Here is a 24,884-nt window from a genome sequence, read left to right as displayed (position 1 = left end):
CTGTAGTTTAAGGACACGAAAAAACTAAAAGAATATAACAGAATGAACGATAATAAGCTTATTTTCGTTGCTTCTGCAGATTACATTTGCCCGTTGTGTATAATTTACATGTGATACATCATACCAGTACAATACAGGCTTATTCAGCGGTACCAGTATACACAATTAAAAAAGAATAATTATTGGTTGTTTAGGTAACATGTACAAGTTTGAATTCATACGTTGAAGCAGTCACCTTCTAGGGGCACTTCTTTTCCGCAGCCACTGTAGCAACGATCCCCTGGTTACCTTTAGCCTTTCTAGTGCAACGGGTCGTCTGGTGGAATATATCAAGTCAGTCGTTAATTCATTCCTACTTGTCATCTCTTCTGAATCTTGATCTGAATCAGTAATGTTCTCCGCTCCTATTGTCGTATCAAGTCCCGTTTTAGGTCCTGTTGCAAGAACCTTGAGCCCCAATTCATCCTGCAGAAGTTTCGTTATTGCATCTTTCACCTCTAAATTCTGTGTAGTTGAGCCTCCATCAACATCGTGGACTCCTACAACAATCAGCATGTCTTCTTTTACTGAATGCCCTGCAAATCATAAATAAGTCTTGGCATCAGCGTGCTGAAAATTCGAAACTCTGGGTCCTAAGTTTCTTCTTCCATTTCTCATTCACTAACGTAGTTCAAGTCTGATTTTTTACCCTTTCCAAAATCAGCAAGAATAAATGAATGCCCTATCCTCTCATACCTGAGCTGTAGTTCTCTTTGATCATTCGTAGAACTGCAAGAAGAACAATCCGAGCTTCAACCTGTCAACAATTATTGCAGCAATTTAAGAACGTATTAGCATGAGAACAAAGAAATGAATCCTATTTTAAAAAATGCACAAACGAAATCACATAATAACATGTTCACCGAGATTGCGAAGAATATAAATTGGCTGGTACATGAGAATACCTTTGTCAGTCCTTGAAGGTCAACTGCTAAGGTTTCGGCAGTATGCTTTTGCAAGTGTTCTGCAACTTTTTCAAGCAGCAGACTTCCAGGTCTCCCTATGTCAGTTTTGTCATGGGAACTGAACTCTCCTTGTTTGGCATTGCTGTCTTGTATAACTCCTTCACACCACTCCTCAATCAGTTGCTCTAGGAAACGATCGTTAGATTTGTAACTGCAAAATAAATCATAATTAGCAAAATGTACTTGTTCATGACAACCTAAACATGTGCTGGTATACCCCGCATTCCGCATGTCCCGGTATATAGCCAGGCATTGTTGCACTTCGCTCACAGAACCGTATCTACTACGAGCTCTCAGAATTGTATTATATGTCACCTGTTACACAGTGGACTTGTGATCATTTTGTTTGCATTGTCATTAGAATTATACGCAGAATCATGTCAAGACATGTATGGAATTTCTTGTATTGTATAAAATAAAGCAAAAAAATGACTTTGGCAACTATGTTTCATACATGTCGGAGCAGTTCCATCCTTATGGCAGGACTAGTCAAACATAACATGCTAAAGGGAAATCCAAAAGTACACCAATGGAATTATTTGTAAATCATGCTTATTTGTACGAAAACTTTCCTCAGAATGTGTTAGGATATATGATTGGAAATGTTCTTGGTACTCACAAAATTTGGGTGTATCTGATATTTTTTCATTTCTGCAAACAGCGACAATGCTAGCTCTAAACTTCCACCTTCCACACAGACCTATGAACCAAAGCACATGATGCATCAACATTTAGGGTGGAAACAAAAATAATGCAATTTTGCATCTAATTAATTAAGCACATGTAGGAAGAATAGTGGTTACAAACAAGATAAATCGCGAGACAGGAAAGCTTCAAACCTTGATAGCTGTTGTGTATGCAACAACATCAGGTTTCATCCCACCTGCACGCATATTTGTCAAAATCTGCACTGAACCAAAAATTTGTTATATTCATGTCCCTGACTTATTTTGTTTCATCGTGACTTTGTAAACTGAAAATGACATATTTTTCCTTGAATTTTGGTTCTAAATTAAAAGGAAAATTTGTACAATGACGCAGAAAGAACTATAAAATAATTAAGTTGATCAAATTAATTTATCTATTACCTGCAAAGCACCATCGACATTTCCTGAGCTTCCGCAGATATCAGCCAAAATCGACCAGCTTATTTGATTAGGATAAAGACCTATTGTTCTCATCTCATCCATTAGTGCTTGTGCATGGTAGTAGTCAGTACCACAGGCCTTCATCATAGTATTGTACGTTGTAGTTGTGGGTTTGAAAGAAAGCCCTTTAAAAAGTTCAGGTGAAATCAAATTAGAGGTGGAAAACCATACTCATGATGATGCAATGTAGATAACTATATGCTCCACACAAACTAATATACCTTTGTAGTTTTTGCTCTTCAAAGACTGGAAAAGCCGAAAAGCCCTATCGTACTGGCAAGCCTCGACGCAAGCATGTAGAAGGATGTTAAAACACTGTGAATTAGGTTCAGAGCCAGCCAGAAGCATCTCTTCAAACAATTGAATTGCCTTCTCAACAAGACCTGCATTTGCACAGGCGCTGATCAATGACGACCATGTAACTGTATTAGGCATAACACCTGCAGATAGCATGTCTTCTTTGACTTTTAGAGCCATGTGCCACAATTTTGCATCTGAAAAGACCTAAACGATTGATCATTAGTTATGGAGATCGTAAATGCCTCTCTATGGAAAATCCATTGATACTAAGAAAAATAGTATTCATGTACTTGTGCATATTACTATCAACAGTAAGAAAATAATATCTCGTAAGCAAATTAATATTTACCTTTACAATAGTGCTGTACGTGAAGACATCCAACTTCAACACTCCCGTTGATTCCAAATGCTGTACTTCTCTGTAAATATCCTGTGCCAAATCAACTCGCCCAGCAAGACAACATGCCTTTAAGAGGATATTATAACATGCCATATCTGCTCTGACGCCAAGATTCTGGAGAGAGAATAATATATTTAGATAATTGTAGCTTAATTCACAAGAAACCAATTATTTATTGCATAACATTGTCCAATGCAAACCAGAAGAACAATTTCTGTATTGAGTAAAATAGAAGAAAAATAATAGATGTCCGGGCTGTGTGCGTATGAAAGAGAGACAGACAGCATTACCTTCATACTCCTGTAAACATGGAATGTGTAGGTCAAATCATGTGCGTTTACATTCATGAGACTGTTGAAAACATAAATATTCGGAGTGACCTTCTGTTTGAGCAAGTCCTGCAGAAAAAATCATGGGGATGAAGATCCTGATTTGTAATCTCACTGACTGCATTAAAGTTATAGACATGTATAAGGATTCGTTTGGCAAATATGGTTATGTTTTGAATGAGATGAAGATGATAGAGAAAACAGATAAAGTATACAAAAACTACATTTTAAAATAAAAACTAAAAGCAATTCAGTAATTTTTAATATTTATTTTTGTTTATTCTCCCTTCGATCTTCATCCACTCTTCCATTCTTGTCTCTGCTCCTTTCTCTTCTTGTTATTAAAGAAAACAAAATAATAACAAACATTATCAAGATTCAAGGTGCTAATTAAACCATCAAATTTCTCAAGAAAAAAGGACCAAGTAAAGAAAAATTGATACTAAATAGTTTCACATGAAATACAAATGCTGAAAGAATTGAAGGGAAATGTCCCAGTTGGCACATACCACCACATAAGGAAAACATAGATAATAAAAGGAAAAATCAGTTTTGAGTTATGGAATAAAAAGAGTTAAACAGTTCCAAATAACGAAGGCAATCACGGTGGTAAATACCTCATAGATGTACCTAGATTTCATGTAGTCTTTGCAGACGCCACATACATCAATTATTGTGCGATGGACATACATATTAGAACCACTCAGGTTTTCCTTGGATGCTTCATATGCTGTCAAAGCAGACTCCAACGCCCTTCTCTTTCCAAATTCATTCATAATGTAGCAGAATAAAATATGCGCATGTGGAAAAATACAAGCATACCTGCAAAATGTAATGACCAAAGCATAATGAAGAAAGCAGTGCTATTGAAAAACAAGCAAAATTTCACATCCTTGGAAAGAGTATGAAGTCTTTCTAATCTAAACTTGCTAAAAGAAAATGTATGAGCAATGCAGAAGACATACGGGAAACCCTCAGACCGACTCATAAGAGAACAGTCAATTATACCTTATTGCCAATTTCGGGCAGCGTTTATCTACACAAACTTTGATAACTTCATATGGCTCCAGCAGTTCTTTGATCGGGAAATGAAAACCTGAACCAAGTATTATCTGTTACCAACCCAAACAGTCTCATGTTCTCAACCATGGCTCATCATATGCTCATTCTTCCAAGACAAAAATTCTCATGAAACATTAATTCTTCCCTTCCCATTCACATTACACTAACTCATGACAATAATTTCAACATTTTCGACCGCCCTTTTTCTAAATCCAGGATTTAGAAGCAACCAAACACATTACCAATACTAATTAAACTTCAAAAGTATTATATGCCAATGAATTCCAAAAGTTGGGTACTTAACCATTTCTCAAACAAGTTGAAATCTTTGAACATAAAACCATGACTGGCTTAATTATAAAACCAATGCAGGTTTATACTTCAATAAATTAAACAAATTAATCAAGAAATAATTTGAAAATTACCTTGAAGAACGTCCATGAGCTCAACAAGTTCCTGCACTTGCCCACATTTCAAAAGCCGGCGACACTGTCTCCCCAGCAACTCCATGGCGTACCCATCAAACAGCTTCAACGGTGGAACCCCGAGCTCATCAACCTTACTCAGCACATCAACAACGCCCCCCATCTTCCCCTCTTTCAAAAACCCCGAAATGCCCTTCGCCACCAGCTCAACCCTGAGCGCCGCCGTGAACTCGGATCCCCTGACGCCCGAAAGCACGACGCTTTCGACAATCATGGCGAAATCCTGAAGCTTTCCGTCACGGGCGAGTTTTGAGGCGAGGTCGGCGAAGTAGCAGAGGTGGGTTTTGTTGGGGTCCCAGTGGACGGCGGAGAGGGGAGGGGGGCGGGAATGGAGGGTGGAGATTGGAGGGGAGGATTTGGAGGGAGGGAGGGATAAGGGTTTGTTGGTGTTGTCTTTGTAGGGTCTGGTGGAGTGGTGGTTGTTGGCGGCATGGGGATTCGGAAGAGTGGCAATGGAGGAAGAAGAAGAATAAGAGAAGTAGCTGAGGATTATGAACTCTCTCATCCCTCTCACAGCAAAACAAACCGTTGTGCGTGTTTCTAATTTTTTATTTATTTATTAAGTTTTTGGGTGTAAGATGTTTGGGGTTTTTTAATGGGTTTTTGAGGATTGGATTTGAAGGGCCGGTATTTTCGTGGGAAATTTATCAATTTAAACGGTTTCTTCAAAAAATTATGAAAGACCCTCTCGAACACAGAGTAGATTCTCTCCCCTCGTTTTTTCCATCCCCTCCTCTCATCTTTTCTATTTTGTCTTTCTCTTCCTATACAAAATTAATATAGGATGTTGATATAGCTTAACCGTGACCGTTCAAATAGGAGGTGAGGGAAAAAAAAAGAGAAGATAATCCTACTCACAACATGCCATTCGTTACTAGCCAGAGATGTGATATTCGCACACTCTTTTCTACTTCTCTCACATCTTTTGTTAATTTATATCATTTAATCTTTTTCAATTCATCCAATTCAATGGTCAAAAATTAAAAATATGTATGAGAAGTAAACAGGGGTGTGTGGGTATCACACTCCTACTAGCAAAACGGTTACTGAGCTGTGTTTCAGAGTATATTTGAAGAGAAATTTTTTATGTTACCGAAACATGTTTTTGTGTTACCAGAAAATTATTTGGTATACCATCTGCCATAATATAAGATGAGAGAAAACTTTTTTTAGTTTTCCTTCATGTGTATTATAGCACATGGTGCACCTATACCGTATTCTGAAAATACTAAAAAAAATCTCATATTTGAAACATGTAATCATTTAGACCTGGAAGTTAGAATTTTTATATTTGACTGATGAGCGATTTTGATACTTAATTATGGGTAACTTTTTTTTGTAAAAGATCTTACTTTCTATTATCTTGAATAACAAATTTGCGACGTAACGAAAGATTATCCTAAAATGAACTCTATTCAAACCAATTAACTTGCTAAGAGCATGTCTATGTGTGAGAGGGATAGCGATGCTAATCTAAGATCCTTAATTCGAGGACGAGTGAGAACCAACTCTATCTCAATCGTAGAAATTTATTTAGTGGGATCTAGCGGCTCAAATTCTTTCACAAATTAAAACAAATTTTTTTAGTACATCAATATTTTTACACTAAAAGGAGGAGAGTTCAGTCAAACCACACAATATGCAACCTAATTTGGTTGATCGAACTTAAAAATGGCTATAAATAGGTTGTAAAAGAATATGAGCCATTAGATGTTATTGAATAAAATCGTAGGGCTGATATAGAGTTGGTCCTCAGATTTCCTCAAAATGAAAACTTGAGGTGAGCATATATCACTGGTCAGAGGGAAGGGGTTAGGGGCTAAAGCCGTTTTAGCCTCCTCAAATGACCATATCCCTGAATTAGCATCCAATGAGATATAAATCAACACTAAATGGAACAAAATCACTAAATAATGTGGCGGTTACAATCTTTTGCCACATCATGTGGTATGAATAGCATTTGTTCAATTTTTTCTGGTTTTAGAGGTGAGGAGCTCGGAGTTAAGAATTTTTAAAAGCAACCACTATGTGTCTTTTCTTGGTTGCATGGGCGAATCCAGGGGTTCCCTGGAATCCTATGAAGGTTGAGAAATATGGGGGAAGGGTCGCCCGAGGACTCTATGGCCATCTGGTATGGGTCTTGAAACTCAAACTCCCCACAATTTATCTGTTGAAATGCCTCTTTGGAAAATTTTGGTAGGCCTTGAGAAGTGATGCTCGACAAGCCTCGTCATCAAGCTTTGGAAGTTGCAAATTAGGACTTGGATTGTCTGCCCTCCCATTTCAGTGCCCTCCTCGTGCCCCCTGTTTGTGTGGTCACGGTTAAGTCACGTCAGCATTTTATATTACTATTTCTTTTTATTTTATTATTTTTATAAAAAAAATAATATAAAATGTTGACGTGGCTTAACCGTAAACACACAAAACAGGAGGGCATTGGAAGGGCACCAAAATGGGAGGGCAGACAATCCAAGTCCGACAAATTAGGCATAATGACATGCCCACCAATTGTTCGACTAAATAACTCAATGAAAAATTAAAAATAAATAAATAAATTGCATTGCGTGCACATGAATCGTTTACACCGTGATCCCACGGGATTAGAGTCTTAGATCTGCCATTAGTTGGTTGGTTGGCCAATTAATCGTTTTGACGCCTAGTTGTGTTTTACAAAGATATATTTATATTTAGGTGTGAAAATTTTGGGTTAACTCGCACAATAAACTAAGTCATTTGGGTGCACTATACATGACATGTACATCTGTGTGAGTTCTATGATGCGTAAATTTTACTAAGTATTCATCTTAATGGATAAGGTGTTAGATTTCTACCAATACATTTCGGATTTAAAACTTTCCATTCTAAAGTAATGTAATGGTTTTGAACTACCCTCCCTTAATCATCTATACTATTATTATGAGAACCCTCCTTGTCAACTTTTTGCCACCTTTTTTTTCTATTTTGCCCTCACTTTTGATACACATTATTGACAAAATGAGGGCAAAATAGTAATTTTGTACCTTTTGACAAAATGACAATCATATCCCTATTTTTCCAATTTTACCCTCTTTTTATACTTATTTTTCCAATTTTACCCTCACTTTTGATACACAATATTTACATAAGGATGACAAAACAATAATTATGTAATATTAAAAAAAATATGCACTTATTAAGAGAAATTGTTCACACACACAAAGTATGTGCTCTCTGCTAGTACTATTATTAAGAAAAGAGGCATCGTCAACCTCTTTCTCAAAATGGCAATCATATCTCTGTTTTTCTTCTTTTACCCTTATAACACACACTATTTACAATACGAGGACAAAACAATAATTATATACTATGTTAAAAAATAAAAAATTATCCCCACGGTAGAATAAACTACCTCATCATTGTCCCATTTTTCATAATAACTGAATTTTTCTTTTTTAGAATGTTAAAAGCTAATCATACTCCTTAATCAAAAATAAAAAATAAAATGAAATTTAAAAAATGATTTTAAGTCATAGCATTTCTATTTCTATGAAATGAAATGTTCATGAACGTCTTGACCGGTTATTTTATGGTAAAAACTCATGCTTTTTGTGTATATATGATTTTTACAATTGCCTACAGATTTTTAAGATACCTTCTTCTTTCTTTTTTCCTCCAAACATTGAATTTTTTTTTTTCAAACAACCATTAAGACATTGGAGTAAACTAAAATATATTTTAGGGTATAGATGCAGCTCCATACGTTATTGTTTTACTAAATCTATTTGCCATCAATTATGTTTTTTTTGGATGATTCTTGCTTGTAAGAAATGTGTTTTTTGAATCAATATAAAATTTGAGACTAGTTACCTTCTTTTCCAACGATTTGATTGGTCGGAATCGAGGTGAGAATTGGTTCTACCAATCATTGATTCAACAATGAGAAAACCTCCAACAAAGGAAACATGACAGGTGGAGGCTTGACGATTTTGCTATTTCGTACAGTTCATGGTTGAGTTCGGGGTGGTTATGATGCCACGGATTAGGATCGGTTTTTATATTACACCACTCCCGTGGTTTTGGCTTTTAGCATTTTTCCAATGTATTCCACAAACATTTTAGGGTTTACAAGGAAAATCGTTGCTTAAGTTTGACTGTATTTAGTTTCTTGAACTTTAATTCAAGTGGAGAAATTGTCCTTTAACTTTAACCCAATTGTAGCAATGATCCTTTCAATATAACTCGTTTTGACAAATTTTTTGACATAGTTGACAAAAAGAACCATAATTATATACTTTGATGAGTTAATGAACCCTAATTATATAAATGGTCATTCCAACATAACTTATTTTGACAAAATTTTGACAAAATTGATGAAAAGGACTATAGCTACACATTTTGATAAGTTGAGGGACCAATGGTAATGGATTTTTAGTTGAGGGACCATTGCTCCAATTTGATTAAAGTTGAGGGACCATTTGTACAATTTACTCTTAGCATCCAATGAGATATAAATCAACACTAAATGGAATAAAATCACTAAATAATGTGGCGGTTACAATCTTTTGCCACATCATGTGGTATGAATAGCATTTGTTCAATTTTTTCTTGTTTTAGAGGTGAGGAGCTCGGAGTTAAGAATTTTTAAAAGCAACCACTATGTGTCTTTTGTTGGTTGCATGGGCGAATCCAGGGCTTCCCTGGGATCCTATGAAGGTTGAGAAATATGGGGGAAGGGTCGCCCGAGGACTCTATGGCCATCTGGTATGGGTCTTGAAACTCAAACTCCCCACAATTTATCTGTTGAAATGCCTCTTTTGAAAATTTTGGTAGGCCTTGAGAAGTGATGCTCGACAAGCCTCGTCATCAAGCCTTCGAAGTTGTCGACAAATTTAGGCATAATGACATGCCCACCAATTGTTCAACTAAATAACTCAATGAAAAATTAAAAATAAATAAATAAATTACGTTGCGTGCACATGAATCGTTTACACTGTGATCCCACAGGATTAGAGTCTTAGATCTGCCATTAGTTGGTTGGTTGGCCAATTAATCGTTTTGACGCCTAGTTGTGTTTTACAAAGATATATTTATATTTAGGTGTGAAAATTTTGGGCTAACTCGCACAATAAACTAAGTCATTTGGGTGCACTATACATGACATGTACATCTGTGTGAGTTCTATGATGCGTAAATTTTACTAAGTATTCATCTTAATAGATAAGGTGTTAGATTTCTACCAATACATTTCGGATTTAAAACTTTCCATTCTAAAGTAATGTAATGGTTTTGAACTACCCTCCCTTAATCATCTATACTATTATTATGAGAACCCTCCTTGTCAACTTTTTGCCATCTTTTTTTTCCTATTTTGGCCTCACTTTTGATACACACTATTGACAAAAGGAGGGCAAAATAGTAATTTTGTACCTTTTGACAAAATGACAATCATATCCCTATTTTTCCTATTTTACCCTCTTTTTATACTTATTTTCCAATTTTACCCCCCCTTTTATACTTATTTTTCCAATTTTACCCTTACTTTTGATACACAATATTTACATAAAGATGACAAAACAATAATTATGTAATATTAAAAAAAATATGCACTTATTAAGAGAAATTGTTCACACACACAAAGTATGTGCTCTCTGCTAGTACTATTATTAAGAAAAGAGGCATCGTCAACCTCTTTCTCAAAATGGCAATCATATCTCTGTTTTTCTTCTTTTACCCTTATAACACACACTATTTACAATACGAGGACAAAACAGTAATTATATACTATGTTAAAAAAAAAAATTATCCCCACGGTAGAATAAACTGCCTCATCATTGTCCCATTTTTCATAATAACTGAATTTTTCTTTTTTAGAATGTTAAAAGCTAATCACACTCCTTAATCAAAAATAAAAAATAAAATGAAATTTAAAAAAGGATTTTAAGTCATAGCATTTCTATTTCTATGAAGTGAAATGTTCATGAACGTCTTGACCGGTTATTTTATGGTAAAAACTCATGCTTTTTGTGTATATATGATTTTTACAATTGCCTACAGATTTTTAAGATACCTTCTTCTTTCTTTTTTCCTCCAAACATTGAATTTTTTTTTTTTTTTCAAACAACCATTAAGACATTGGAGTAAACTAAAATATATTTTAGGGTATAGATGCAGCTCCATACGTTATTGTTTTACTAAATCTATTTGCCATCAATTATGTTTTTTTTGGATGATTCTTGCTTGTAAGAAATGTGTTTTTTGAATCAATATAAAATTTGAGACTAGTTACCTTCTTTTCCAACGATTTGATTGGTCGGAATCGAGGTGAGAATTGGTTCTACCAATCATTGATTCAACAATGAGAAAACCTCCAACAAAGGAAACATGACAGGTGGAGGCTTGACGATTTTGCTATTTCGTACAGTTCATGGTTGAGTTCGGGGTGGTTATGATGCCACGGATTAGGATCGGTTTTTATATTACACCACTCCCGTGGTTTTGGCTTTTAGCATTTTTCCAATGTATTCCACAAACATTTTAGGGTTTACAAGGAAAATCGTTGCTTAAGTTTGACTGTATTTAGTTTCCATGAAAATAATAGTTGAACTAGATATAAACATTCTAAATGATTGAATTTTAGATCAGGAAAGTATGCTGCATTGTTAAAAAATGTTTTAAAGGTTCAGAGGAGAAACATAATGATTTAGCTAAGTTTAACTCGTCATTATTTGAACATTTGACATCTCATTTATAAGTGAAAAGAAATATTACTAAACCATTATATAAAAGGAAAAAACTTATTTTTTTTACGTTGACCCTAGAAATTGAACTTAATCCCATTTTCTCATAAAACAAAAATATCACTGCTTACACTCTAAAACTCAAATTTTACTCTACTTTAACAATTTTCCATTTATTTCGTTAAACTAGCTGATGTGGCATCATATGACAAAAATGCAGTGGCTATTTCGATCAAATTCTACTTCTAACTATTCAATAATTAAAATTAAAAAAAAAAACTAAAAAGAAAATTCCCAACTCCCAACATTTATCCGCGCCCTCCCTCTTGACTTCTCTCCCCCTCCCCATCACCACCTCCATTTCCTACGGGACTGGCGATCGGCATGGTAATTACTGGATTTTTGTTGTGTTGCACGACCGAGTTTTCAACTTTAAAAATGGATAGCTGAAGAAGAAGATTGGTGGGGAAGGCCATGAGTTCCTCCGTGAACCAGTTTCGAATTTACTTATCTACATTTTTTAAAAATATTGCACACTCGAAACTGGTTCATGAAGGAACTCAAATGTACATTTGGATTTTGAACTTGCTGTGCTTTTGAGAAAAATGGAATTTAATAGGCACAATCCCAATTTTCCACGGCAAGAAAAATTCTGTGGAAATTCCATTAACAATTACAAGCACCCAGCAACATCAATGGGTCAACCATCTCACTTCTTCAACGCCACATGGCCGCTTCTGGTTGGTTGTTCTAACAGTTTTGTTGGTCCAGCAGTGCCAACTAGGACATACCTACTGTATTATCCTTACACGTCAACACACTTGACGCTAATTTTGATGAAATTAACGAAAAACTGTTGGTGTTAAATCGGATTCCAAGGTATACAATATTACAATTACGATGTTTTTGTTTTTGTTTTTTTTTTAATATGGTTAAGTTCGATTTTCAAAAGCATTACAAAAATAAGTCAGGGAAAAAAAAATCATGTCTTAATATTTTTTAAGACAAGTTAGTGTAAGCAGCATTAAAGTGATTGGTTGTCTATGAGATTCTGATGATCTTGATCTGATTACCCTCAAGTGAAATTACACAAAGCACGCTCTTAAATCCTCAGATTAGTAGGATTCTCCATCCACCATGATGATTGGGTAGCTAATAAAAACTTAATGTTTAGATTGAAAAAAATAAAAAAAAGGATTAGCGTAAGTTCTCAAAACGACATGTAGTGTATTGTAGGTAATGGTCCAACATTTTTCGAGTCCAACTCCTACATGGTGCCAATTAGTAAGTTAGAGGTTTAACGGTATTATTCTCTACTTGTAAGTGAGAAGTTACGTTCGATTCTCGTAAAAATTAAATTAAATTATGAGGTTAAGTTCACCCACCCTATTTAATGTAAATAATAGTGATCGTTAAAAATAAAAAGAAAAATGCCTTGTAAGCGCCGCCAATTGTGGCAAAGAGCGGGAGAATTACACGAGGGTAATAAGACCAACCAGCCCTACAACAATCCGCCACGTTGCGTATTTCCAGGGGCAAATCAGGAAATCCACATAGACGTCAAGCTTCTGGAGTGTCGCGTCCCGTTCATATCCCTTAACCAGATTGCCAGACCGGGTGGCAGCGACACATCATTTCGGAAATTGGGACGGAAGATCAAAACCAATCCGGAAATCGTCCGAAATTTAGGAAATCGGAAACTTTTGATGCCGATAAGGGATGCCGCCGAAGCAGCAATCGAAGGCCGATTTGGCGAAGAAGCAGAAGATCGTAGAGGACAAGACCTTCGGGCTCAAGAACAAGAACAAGAGCAAGAACGTGCAGAAGTATGTTCAGAGCCTCAAGCAATCTGTCGAGCCGAAACCCAATCCTTCCAAGACTGCCGTTAAGGTCCCATTTTTCTTCATTTTATAAGTTTCTTTGGCTAATCATTGATTGATTGGTTGATTGATTAACTTATATTTTTTAGAAGAAAAAAAAAAGTGAGAAATTTCGATTTATTGCACCCAACTTAGATTAGAATAAACATTGCAGACGTGGTTAGTCTAGGTGGGCCAAGACAAGTTATCAGCCCTTTGACCCCTGTTTGAATGCTACTCGTGTGCATAAAATAGTTTAGAATATCGTCTTCTGAAAAACCAAAGAATTGTCATAAGACCAGGAAATAAAATTTGCATGGTTATGGAAATTTTTTAATTTCACATAGATGAATTTGAGGCAACACTCCAGGACGCCACCGTCACCAATAACACGAAAACGTGTTCTCAAATTTCCCATGTGGCGTCACGTGATTGGTTTGGGACATATCCATCTTGGCATTCCCGTTTCATCCTAGTTCTTTTGAGTTTGAGACTTATTAGGAAATTATCATTTCATTTCTTAACTGAAATAATATTACACTTTGAGTACATATAGACAAGTCATTTACACATTTGTAATCATAGCTCACCTATTCTAACCAAAGCTAACAAACTTAGTAACAAACATAACAAACTCTAAGTATCGTCGTTTACAGATACATTTACAATATTAGCCTTAATAGCCCCCCTCAAACTGATCTGAGGCACTCGAAGAGAGAGTTTGTCGCGAAGAAGCAGAAATCTGTGCTTGGATAATGCTTTGGTACAAATGTCTGCAATCTGGTCCTGTGTGCAGACAAAGTGAACTGAAACCTCTTTAGCTAAAACCTTCTCTCTAATATAATGATAATCTATTTCAATGTGCTTAGTTCTAGCATGAAAGAGAGGGGTTTTAGCCAGAGATATAGTAGAAAGGCTATCACACCATATCTGTGGAATACATGGAAGTTTGAATCCAATGTCAACTAAGACTTTGGCTTTTTCAAGTGGTTATCTGTTTTGCTTCATATGGAACTTCTTTTATAGTAACTAAAATGATTCATATAACAGAAGAAGAAGGAGGAAGAGAAGGCCAAGGACAAGGAACTGAATGAATTATTTAAGGTTGCTATTAGTCAACCGAAAGTACCAGTTGGTAAGTGATTAATTTCTGTTTTAGTGCCGTGTTGATTGAAGTTTTTGTTGTCTATATGTAGTCGAAAATTCGATATGATATAATATTTGATATGTGTTTAGGTGTTGATCCCAAGTCTATACTATGTGAGTTCTATAAAGCGGGGCAGTGCGCAAAAGGTTTCAAGTGCAAGTTCTCACATGATTTGAATGTTCAGAGGAAAGGAGAAAAGATTGACATTTACAGTGATAAGCGTGATAATGGTACCGTATAGAATTTTTAACCTCAGTATGATGCCGATTGTCTACAATTTTGGATGTTTTTGTGGTTTATGTTGTTCTGAGTTTGATGTTATATCTTTTACAGAAGAAACAATGGAGGCCTGGGATCAAGAAACTTTGGAGAAGGTGGTGGAGTCGAAAAAAAATGAGTACAAGCAGAACAAACCAACTGATATTGTAAGTTTTCTCTCTCTGAGGCTTTTCGTACAATATGCATTCTAGTTCTCAACTTCTTACATGTGTATTTAATTCGAACCATCGATCTGCTTGGTAGACTTCAGAATGATTTTTCCTTTGTTGTTTTTAATACATGTGCAGGTCTGTAAATATTTTTTAGAAGCAGTGGAGAAGAAACAATATGGTTGGTTTTGGGTATGTCCCAATGGCGGTAAAAATTGCCATTACAGGCATGCTCTTCCTCCAGGATATGTTTTGAAGTCTCAGATGAAGGCTCTGTTAGAGGAAGAGAGTGAAAAGATACCCATTGAAGAGGAGATTGAAAATCAGGTTATTTGACAAGTCTTTACATCAAATTATAGCATGTCCAGTTTGAGGATCTAAATGCCTTGAGTTTCATTTCTATCTTTTTCTATTGTTTCCTGATATGTAACCTCACCAAACATTTGCCTTTTGCTTTTAGCGTGCTAAATTGACAACTTCAACTCCTATGACTCCTGAGTTGTTCATGCAATGGAGGAAGAAAAAGATCGCAGAAAGAGATGCTGGCTTGGCTGCGCAAACGGCAGAGCGGGCTAAGAATGACCGCATGAGGTGTCTTTTTTTCCACTTTCTCCAATATATGTTCACCCCCACCCTTTTGGAGGACGAAGAGTAAATGAAGAAGAAAATGGATACGACTCTTAACATTCTCACTTTAGAATGGAGGAAATGACTATATGAATTGAAGTTGCTAACATTGACTAATTGTGTTATTCTCTTCGCTCTTGCAGTGGCCGTGAACTATTTTTGTCAGATTCTAGCTTATTTGTGGATGATGCCGAGGCACACGGGAATTACCAAAGAGAGCAAGAACCTGCAGTTTCTGAAAAGAAGGTTAGTTCTGTTTTTTAATTTTCTTGGCGATGAACAGAAGGGTAGTTTCACTTATTAGCTGTCACCCTTTTATATTTGCCACATAAAAACTCTGTATTTTATTGCACTGGAGGCTGGTGTTATGAGATAGAAGTGCTTATGCCTGCTAAAGCTTATGATTATTGTTCTTGCATAGTTGACCGTAGATGCCAGTGCGGGATCTGGTTAATCTGTAGGATGCTAATATTGACTAGTACAGAATTGAATGGACTGTGTTAATTGTTTCACTAAACTTTTCTCCGGCCTAAATTCAGGCCAATGAAAACTCTAATGGACATGGACCAAGCGACTCAGCAACAGCTGGCGGTGATGCTGAAGTTACCAATGTCGATGACGACGACGAACTGGACATAGATGAGTTGAACGAGTTGGAAGCAAGCTTAACGAAGGTAACAATTCAAGAACCGGGTGCTCGTGCTTAGTCCAAGAGAGCTAACCTGAAGTCTGCATACTTCTTTAAGTTGCGTTCATCTTACTATCTGTAAGCTCATGGCCCCCTCAATGATGGCGACCTCTCACGGATGTTCTCCAAAAGCTTGTAATGTTCACCCGTGAGTGCTCGTACCATCTTTGGGGATCATTATGCGTGTTTGTGTAATTTATTGCCTTCTCTATAGCCGATTGTCTCTTGAGAAGGACACGGAAATAATAGTTGCATTGTAATTTACCTGAGCACCGTAAAACGCAAGTAATGTCTCTCCTTTCTATTTATGCTAGTTACCAATGGTGTAGAAAGTAACCAATGTTTCTCTTGTGATTTGGAGCAAACAGCGTGTGGTGTGGGCTACAATGCCTATAAAGTGACCAATATAGGGACCTATAAATCCAAATGCCCCTGCCTAACATAAAAGGATGTTCAATAACCATTAAGGGAACCAACAAACATTTCGTAGGGTTCCATCGAAGCCTAGCATGGTACATCAAGACAGAGACATCCCACATAAAAGGATATATAAATCCAAATAAAATTGCCTAACATAAAAGGATGAATTACCACTGAGGGAACCAACATACATTTTTTAGCGTAGTGTTCCTTCAAAGCCTAGCATGTTACATCAAGATGTGGGGGCAACTCAGCTTGCAAAACTAGTTAAGTGCATAAGCAATTGTACACTAGCGAGGACATCTTGACTTAGGCCGTGCATAAGCAAGCATGACGCCATAAAAATATGTCTAACTTGTACTTCTTAACTTCTTACGCATCCAATCTGTTACTAATAATATCTCAACTTAACTACTCGAGTTCAGCATAGGTCGATGAGATTATGCCCGATATTGTACCCAACTTACTTGTGGTGTGAAGTTATATCTCTATTGTAGATTGTTGTGACACTTTTTCAGTGGTAAATTAAGTACATTTGTGACTTGTATCGAACCATACACCCCTATATAACTAAGCGCGGTACGTCTAGACAGGGTACAATGACAGGCACTAATAGGATAAACCTAATTTCTATCTTGACGAGAGAAATTTTGTGTCAAACAGAGAGCTTTTTTGGATGCATTTGGAAAAACCTTTTGCACCTTTGAATTATAATTGCTGTCTTGCTGATACAAGTTTCTGAGTTTAGTGGAGGGGGCCATTACTGATAATTGAAGAAAAAATTTACACATCTTTATTTCCAACGTTGAGAAACCAAAACCAACAATTTCGTGTTTAGCTTTATAAATTAGTTTAGATTTCGTTTTCGCTCATTTTTCTTTATCCTCTTTCACCACCCTTCTTCATCTCTCAATTAATTTTGCTCGTATACTCTTTTTATATCTCAAACATACAAATTGAAAGTTAAAAACGAAGTAGTATAAAATGAAAACTATGCCCTTTTTAATGATAACTCTCAAGATAAATGATTATTCTTTTTTATTTTCTGATTTAGAGCTATATGATTATTGATTAGTAACAAACCAATTTTGACAGGGAATGGTGCTGCTTTGCTCCCAACAGTTAAAACTTTTTATATTGGAATTGATCAACAACAAAATGATGGTTTTGTCGGGTTCAACTTCAACAAAATTGTCATTCTTTATGGTCACGGTTGGAAATGGATATCTCTGGATCTCTTCCACCAAGTTCATCAAGGTCACAAATTCGGGCATTTGAAATTTAATTAAACGGTTAAATTTATTATAACTTTTAAAATGGATCCCTGTTTGTAGCTTTTGGATCAAATTTTAAAAATTCAGATTTATGACCTTAATGGACTAGGTGGAAGGGATCCGGAGCAGAGATGCATTATAGTATAAAAAGGGTTTCAAATTTGCACGACCGGATCAACTTTGTTGCCCATATGATTGCACAGTTTACAAAAATTTCAGAAACTCGTTGAGAAGATAAAAAGTGAATAAATGATAAAGAAAAACTCAGGTAAAATTAAGTAAACAAGTGGAGTTTTATACGAAAGGGCCTCCACTCAAAAGTATGAGAAACCACTCATGATAGAAGTTGTACTTTACTTGGCCTAATTGGATAAATAGTTTTGATAGTGATAAGGTATTCGGAAAATAGATCACGTAGTGTAGTTCGTTAAGACCATCTCCAACCCTGGGCTAAAAGCCAAATTACCCCCCCAAATTACCCCCCCAAACACTCTCCAATCCATGCTAAAATTTTAGGCTAAATGCCAAATGCTATTTCTGGGCCAAATACCCCCCAGCTTTCCCCCCGGGCTAAATGCGAAATGTTTATCGGAATTTAAATTTTTTTAGATTAAAATGTTCATAAAATTAATTTACAATAATCTAAATATTTATTTTTTAAAAAAAAATTGATTTAAGAAAAAAATTTAGGCTAATTTCATTCTTTAATAATTCCGGGCTAAAATTTTAGGGTAGAAGGGTTGGAGCAGAAAAGATGTTTCTGGGCTAAAAGCTAAATTTTCCGGGCTAAAAAATTTGGCTTTTAGCCCAAGTGTTGGAGATAGTCTAACAAATTTAGTAAATTTTTTTACTTAAATACAAGGGTAAAAAGTATTTTTATTTCACTCATTTCTTTTCACCTTCTCTCCATCTCTTTTTCCTCTGTCTGTAATTTGTATCTTCCACCTTCTTCACGCCTTACTCTCTATGTCCAACCATTTTTGTGGGTTTTCTATCCAAACCAAATTAGTAGAACAAAAAAAGGGAAAGTGGGTATAACTGATTTTTTTTGTTTCCTCAAATTCCCAGCCTTGATGCATCCAACCTTTTTTTAATATCATGAACAAGGCAAGAAATTTGTATAAATCACACCATTTACTTTCATAACTGCAACCATTAGACTCTTTGTTTTCTAGCGAACCATGAAATAAAGGCAAGAAATTTGTATAAATGGTCAAGTATTTTTTGTAAGAGAGAGAGTGAAATTACAAATTGGACCACAAGAGAGAAGAGAGTGAAATCATTTTTGATTAAATTTGTTAACGAACTACACAACAAGGGTTTAAATCCTTTTTTTTTAGCACATGAACTATCTTTCGAATACCATACCACGAGAACTATTTATAAGATTTACGACTTGGGACTTTACATTCTTCAAAAGTCATCCATTAAGACATCAACATTTTGATAAAGTTGACATCAGAAAAAACATTTTGACAAATTGAAACAAGGGTTTCTTGAATCAAATTAGGTATCTCTGTTGCATGAATCCAAAAGCACGGTTGAATCTGCAACCGGATAACAGATTGCGCGAAATTCGTGTTCGCTAAACACTGTTGAATTCCAAAAGCCATGCAGAACAACAAAGAGTTCGTCGTCGAGAAGAACAGAACAATATCCTTCTTCATTAGAATGTAAGAGTGAAGAAAAAGAAATGGTTTATTATGAATTTATGATAGAATCAGTACATGAAACCAAAAGCACACACAATTACAAACTTTCTCATGCAATCTCAAGAGCGCAGCTGCTCAACTCCTTATGTATATATATATATAATACTGCAGTACTGCTTCAACATTATGCAGCTACTTATAGACATCAATGCTCGTATGAACCATACGTTGTTAATTTGATCGCTCTCCAGCTGCATAGGCGCCTGAGCATCTTGTGTCGCCACCTTTATATGGTGGTTCAGCTGTCTCCCTGGCTTTCGAAGCTGCTCTCTCCCTGGCTTTCGAAACTATTCTCACCACCAACTTGACAAGTCTAGATACTATCTTAACTTTGATCTGGCCTCTCTTTGGAGGAAGCCTAGATAGAGTCATTGGTGTGGACTTTGGAGCACAAAGAAAATGGGAATGAGACAGCTTTTTATAATTTTGGTGTGGGAGCAGAGTGAGTAATGCAGACAGACTACTAAGTACTATAAGCTATTTATATATTATTTGCGGAAGAAAAAAACATGCACACGAGGAAAATGCACTATTTGATGGAATTATACTGTTGTGATGGCTGGTTAAAGACTCAAACCTAAGCAGTCAGTCAAGTCAATGATCCGCAAAACAAACAAGCTCAAAAAATTCTTGAACACAACAGTTAATTGCCCAATATCTTTGGGTAACTCTGGACCTGAACTCTCCACTGTCCCCTTTGAAAAGGACCCGAAGAAGCTCTTGCTGGTGCAACGCAGACAAACCCTAATAGATGTCATCTTCTGGTGAAGGGAACACAAACAAGTGGAAGTACAATAGGATAGGACAATAATAAGACACGAGGGTTTGCTTAGGCTAGTGGAAAACTTAGCGACGACTGCTGGGGTTTTCTGGTTCTGCCTTAGAGCTGATCCTTTAGACATGATGATTACCAAATCTATATGGTTTACACTGTGCTAACATGAGTTTATCTCTCTCAAAGACCAAACTATCACATCGTTCTCTTCGTCATCACCAACATTCGGGTTTTTTCTGTTCACCGCGTATGATATCAGTGGATTCTAACCTGTAATCCTAAATGAATGTGTTTGTTAATTTGTTTTGCACGTGTGCTGATCTCTTTCTGCTTTTTTGGCTGTAAAAAACTGTCAATAGCTAAGAGGGAGGCATATTTTGATATAATAGTGACCTTACATTCTTTTGTAATTGTGAATTACTCAAGGAGAAAATATCGGATGTCACTGAGTGCATATGCCTGCCTAATGAGTGAGATACTCATATTAGGTGTGTACATTAGGTGACGAGGCAGAATCTCTCAAAAGCAAAGGTATTGATAAAGTGTTTTTGTGATCTAGTCATCTGCTCAACGTATACGTACATACCATATAGTCCATTGCCTTTGATTGTGAACCGAGTCATTGAAAAACATTTGTTTGTATAATTACACTGGATTTGTCTTCAATCATACATCATTATTGCAAAATTTTAGACAAATAGGAAACCGTTAAGAGATTTTGGTTGCATGAAAAATAAATAAATAGATGAACACGTACAATATTTCAAGAAAACACTAAAATGAAACCATTTAATTAAAGTGGTTAGATGATTTTGGACTTGAGTACTTTTTCGCAACGATGATCTTTGAGGAAATACCAAAATAGACAGTTCGGATAATTGAAATACAATGCCAAGTGACTCTACATAAGTGTCCCTCTAATAAACTTATTTGAGAATCCTTGAATTGAAGCTCACTCATCAACTAGAATCTGATTCCTTACCAATATCAATGTAAAGTAATGCCAAATTGATAAACTACATATGCAAACCTGAGCTGAAGAAGTAAGAACTTTCATTTATTTATAATAATCATATTCAGAATTCCTTTTCCAACTAGCCATTTCCTCATAGGAAATCACAATCATATTTACAACATGAGCCCTGTGTTTGTCGTGTTTCTTGAAGAAGTGAAATTACTTAAGTGGATAAAGAATGGTGTATACCAAAAGGAAGGTGACAATAACAATGGCTCCTGCTAGGGTAAACCTTGGACTAGTCCATAGCATGAGGTTGGACCTTTCTGTCCTCTTGATTGGATCAACCTCCTCAGACAGTGGGTAATTGGACTGCCTAGGGTTCCAGCTCACGTACTTGTTTGGAGAAGAAAACCCTGAGAAGAAGCCACCCTTCTTTTTGTTTTTGCCTTGTTTCCTTATGTTTGCCCATGCCTTGTCCCAATCTGTTGAGAATTTATCACCTGAGGAGGTATTTGGATGATCGACATTCAACCATCATATGGTCAGTTTTATGGTTAGAAGCAGCTAAATCACCTTGAGAATTCAAACTTAAGAGGACTTCTTGTTCGCTGAGAAAAGAAATAGCAACGACTAAGAGCTAGTTGGTAACCACTTAATAGTGGCAAAGAACATGATATATTACCATTGAGATTGGGCCAAATTAAGAGGGTGGGTGGTTGTATAAGCCGCTCTCTCACATCTATCCATCGAATATTGCTTTTGAGTGATGAAGCGATTGTGAGAGTTGAGAGCGCATACATACTACCCACTGATGAAACTTTCTTTTAACCCTCTCTCTCCTTTAATTGCCTTTTAAAACAAGATCATTATATCATCCATATGCATAATGTTAAGACATGAATCTCACTGCCATCCCTAGTGTATTCTTTGGTTTAATTAGAATAGCATGCAACTCATTGTAACGACACTGTGAGAATGTGAAGAATTGTCTCAGGGACTTGAAACGAATTAAGTCACACTCCAAGTCCTGAATTTTTTGGTCGACCTCAACTTCCTTCAGAAACCCGAAAGATGAACAATGAATTAATAAGCTAATAATCTTAATTAAAACTGGTAAATCCAACTCATCCAAAATTCCAAACAGCACCAACGGTCAAGCGATGACCAAACCAAAACTTGATGGGAAATGCAAAATAATCAGAAGCACATCACACTTGAAGTAATTCTTACATCCAGAAACTGATAATTAACAAATACAAAAGTTAAGTTAACTAATAGTAATTAAAAGCTAATTATATCATTTAGTAAAGCTGCAGTTAGTAAGCATACCCTTGTTGTCACCGTTTTGTTGGGGCTCCTGAGAATCCCTTCTGGAACACAAGGGCTTCAATGGCGAGTAGCAAGAAGATGGACAAGAAGATGAAGAGTTATGTTTTCGAGAGGTCCGAAAGTTGTGAGAGGAGGATGATAAGCTTCCTATTCGAGCTTGAATATCCATTTGCAGCAGCACATCCCAGAAACCAAAAGAATATTCCAATCCAATGCAAACCTGCTGCAGGCTGATCATCTCATGGCTTAACATTTCCGTACCGTCTTATCACACTGGGAGATTTGCCAGCCTCCAATTCTCCCTTGCCGTCTTTCCCTTTGACACGTGTCCTAATTTTACATTGCTTTAAATTTGAAACTTCATAATTTCCCTAAACTTTTGAGCTTTCTTCTCTTTGGTCCTTCAATTTTTTTCTGTCTCAAATTGGTCCCTAAATCCTAAATCCTAAATCCGTACCCTTTTCACTATGCATTTAATAAGGGCATAAATTGAACTTCATTACAAAAGTTAACAACATAACACGTGACTACTTTTAAAGGCATTACTGTAAGAAAAATATACATTGTTCATCTACTAGCATGTGAATACTTATATTTAGAATTTAGGAGTAGGTAATATTGTTCGAACTAGAAAAAATATTTTTCACCTTAGGTAATAATCGATTTGATCAAATGGTATTTAGATATGTTTACACATGTCACAATCTAAGTGATCGTTTCGGTGTTACAGGGATGTGATGTCAAAGAGTTTTTTTTTTGTTGAAATAGTCGACCGCTAATCTTGGCAAATTATATAATTCACGAATTGTTGACCAACTTTGTACGGCAAGATTTTTGCGGACCAAAGTGAAATCACCACTAAAGCTTAGGGAATCAAATTAATTTGTAATGAACTCTTGCTATAAAAGTTTCTTCTATTTTGTGGTTACAATGGGTGGAAGCAAATTTTGTAACTACTCTGATCCTAACTCATCCCTCTTTCTTTGTACATGCTCTATTCTCATTTCAATGTGCTTTTTTATTTGTGGTTTCATTTTCTTTTTGATAAATTTTTTTGGTGTAACTATCATCGAAATACTGTCAAATAATGTTATTAATTTACTCATATCGCCATCATATGACTTATCAATCCACTCATATTATGTGTATGTGCATTGTTATATATTCATAGTAAGTAAGAGGCAGTCCCACGGTCACACTAATTAAAAATGATAATGAGAATAATATAGGGATGCTTCCAATACTGATTTTACCATCTTGTTTGGGAGTATTTGTTTATTCACTTTTGTTACAATTTTTAATCTAACTGTATTTGTTGTGAAACCTCTGAAATGTTGTGAATCTTGTGATGAGTGAGAGATAAATCAAATTAAGCGTCTCATTCATACCGTGACACTGAGAATAGTCAACATTTTTCTATTACTTATTATCTAGATTCTATTGTGGTAGTATCTAAAGTTAAAAACGCACTATCAAATAAAAAGTTAAAACACATTACAATATAAGATTGATTTGAAATACTTCCGCAATATCATCCCAAGCTTTGATATCTTTTATGAGGTACATTTTCTAGTGGAGTTCCTTAGCCCTTCTCTCTCAAATCCCCCTGCATATGACACTTTACTGCAATGGCTGACAGCAAATATGTTTAGACATTTAGGGTGTATTTGTTGCACTAGACTGTCTCGAACTGGACTGGCTTCAAGGACTAAGCTGGACTGACTTAGTGATGCGATGGTTGCAGTGTCGGACTAAGTCAAGAACTTTTTTTTTTATTAAATTCAATTGTTATTCAAAATTTTAATTCATATTTACTAATATTTTACTATTATTAATCTACAATTTTTTTTCTCACTCACTCTCTCTCCACTATGTATCTTTACTTTCATTTCTCATGTATCCCATCGTTTCCGTCAAATTGAACTCTGCTCCATCTCTGTCCTCTCTCTCTCCCTTTCATTTTTCTTCTCCCCATTTCAAGCTTAGTCAAACCTTCTCCTCCCCTTTCCACCTCTTGCCCTTCTCTTTGGGTGTTATGCAATTCCCAAATGTGGTATTTTTGCAATTCCCAGATTTGGGGTTTTTTTCAATTCTCATAGGCCTGGCGAGGTAAGCGGTTGGGAGTCGGGGTTTGTGGAGTTGGGGGAGTGAGAGACAACAGTGGCTTGGGGTTGGAACGCTTAGATTTCTTACGGGGCTGCAGGAACCTCTTCAAAGTCTGTC

At 36.0% G+C, this 24,884-nt stretch overlaps 3 protein-coding genes across 3 annotated transcripts; 1 reads left to right on the top strand and 2 right to left on the bottom strand.

Moving 5' to 3' along the window:
* Positions 1-43: 43 nt before the first annotated feature.
* LOC126592012 (pentatricopeptide repeat-containing protein At5g02830, chloroplastic) lies at positions 44-5,321 on the bottom strand. The gene is made up of 13 exons (XM_050257762.1): positions 4,669-5,321; positions 4,190-4,277; positions 3,799-4,003; positions 3,143-3,250; positions 2,802-2,966; positions 2,374-2,656; positions 2,093-2,277; positions 1,844-1,909; positions 1,624-1,704; positions 1,222-1,319; positions 945-1,155; positions 736-796; positions 44-575 (listed from the first exon to the last, which is right to left on the bottom strand). Exons 1-13 carry the CDS (start codon positions 5,231-5,233, stop codon positions 232-234), a joined length of 2,460 nt encoding a protein of 819 aa, XP_050113719.1. The 5' UTR covers positions 5,234-5,321; the 3' UTR covers positions 44-231.
* A 7,718-nt stretch (positions 5,322-13,039) lies between these two features.
* LOC126591882 (zinc finger CCCH domain-containing protein 21-like) lies at positions 13,040-16,542 on the top strand. Its single transcript, XM_050257590.1, has 8 exons — positions 13,040-13,334; positions 14,354-14,438; positions 14,540-14,680; positions 14,784-14,875; positions 15,017-15,205; positions 15,339-15,469; positions 15,649-15,751; positions 16,045-16,542. Exons 1-8 carry the CDS (start codon positions 13,164-13,166, stop codon positions 16,210-16,212), a joined length of 1,080 nt encoding a protein of 359 aa, XP_050113547.1. The 5' UTR covers positions 13,040-13,163; the 3' UTR covers positions 16,213-16,542.
* Positions 16,543-21,410: 4,868 nt separating this feature from the next.
* LOC126591739 (uncharacterized) lies at positions 21,411-22,946 on the bottom strand. The gene is made up of 2 exons (XM_050257423.1): positions 22,662-22,946; positions 21,411-21,832 (listed from the first exon to the last, which is right to left on the bottom strand). Exons 1-2 carry the CDS (start codon positions 22,912-22,914, stop codon positions 21,549-21,551), a joined length of 537 nt encoding a protein of 178 aa, XP_050113380.1. The 5' UTR covers positions 22,915-22,946; the 3' UTR covers positions 21,411-21,548.
* Positions 22,947-24,884: the final 1,938 nt, after the last annotated feature.

The sequence above is a fragment of the Malus sylvestris genome, chromosome 12 (genome assembly GCF_916048215.2).
Source record: "Malus sylvestris chromosome 12, drMalSylv7.2, whole genome shotgun sequence".
NCBI classification, from domain to species: Eukaryota; Viridiplantae; Streptophyta; class Magnoliopsida; order Rosales; family Rosaceae; genus Malus; species Malus sylvestris.
Note: the sequence above shows the minus strand (reverse complement) of the source record. Positions and strands in the feature narration are given on the sequence as shown.

Bases quoted from the DNA above. Each gene is read 5' to 3' on its own strand.
- LOC126592012 (XM_050257762.1), bottom strand. From the start codon at position 5,233: ATGAGAGAGTTCATAATCCTCAGCTACTTCTCTTATTCTTCTTCTTCC. The intron at 2,278-2,373 runs GTATATTAGTTT...AACTTTTTAAAG, and splicing joins GAAGAGCAAAAACTACAAAG to GGCTTTCTTTCAAACCCACA. The intron at 1,705-1,843 runs GTTTGAAGCTTT...TTTGGTTCATAG, and splicing joins CATACACAACAGCTATCAAG to GTCTGTGTGGAAGGTGGAAG.
- LOC126591882 (XM_050257590.1), top strand. From the start codon at position 13,164: ATGCCGCCGAAGCAGCAATCGAAGGCCGATTTGGCGAAGAAGCAGAAG. The intron at 15,470-15,648 runs GTGTCTTTTTTT...TCGCTCTTGCAG, and splicing joins GCTAAGAATGACCGCATGAG to TGGCCGTGAACTATTTTTGT. The intron at 15,752-16,044 runs GTTAGTTCTGTT...GCCTAAATTCAG, and splicing joins CTGCAGTTTCTGAAAAGAAG to GCCAATGAAAACTCTAATGG.
- LOC126591739 (XM_050257423.1), bottom strand. From the start codon at position 22,914: ATGTTAAGCCATGAGATGATCAGCCTGCAGCAGGTTTGCATTGGATTG. The intron at 21,833-22,661 runs GTATGCTTACTA...ATACCTCCTCAG, and splicing joins ACAAAACGGTGACAACAAGG to GTGATAAATTCTCAACAGAT.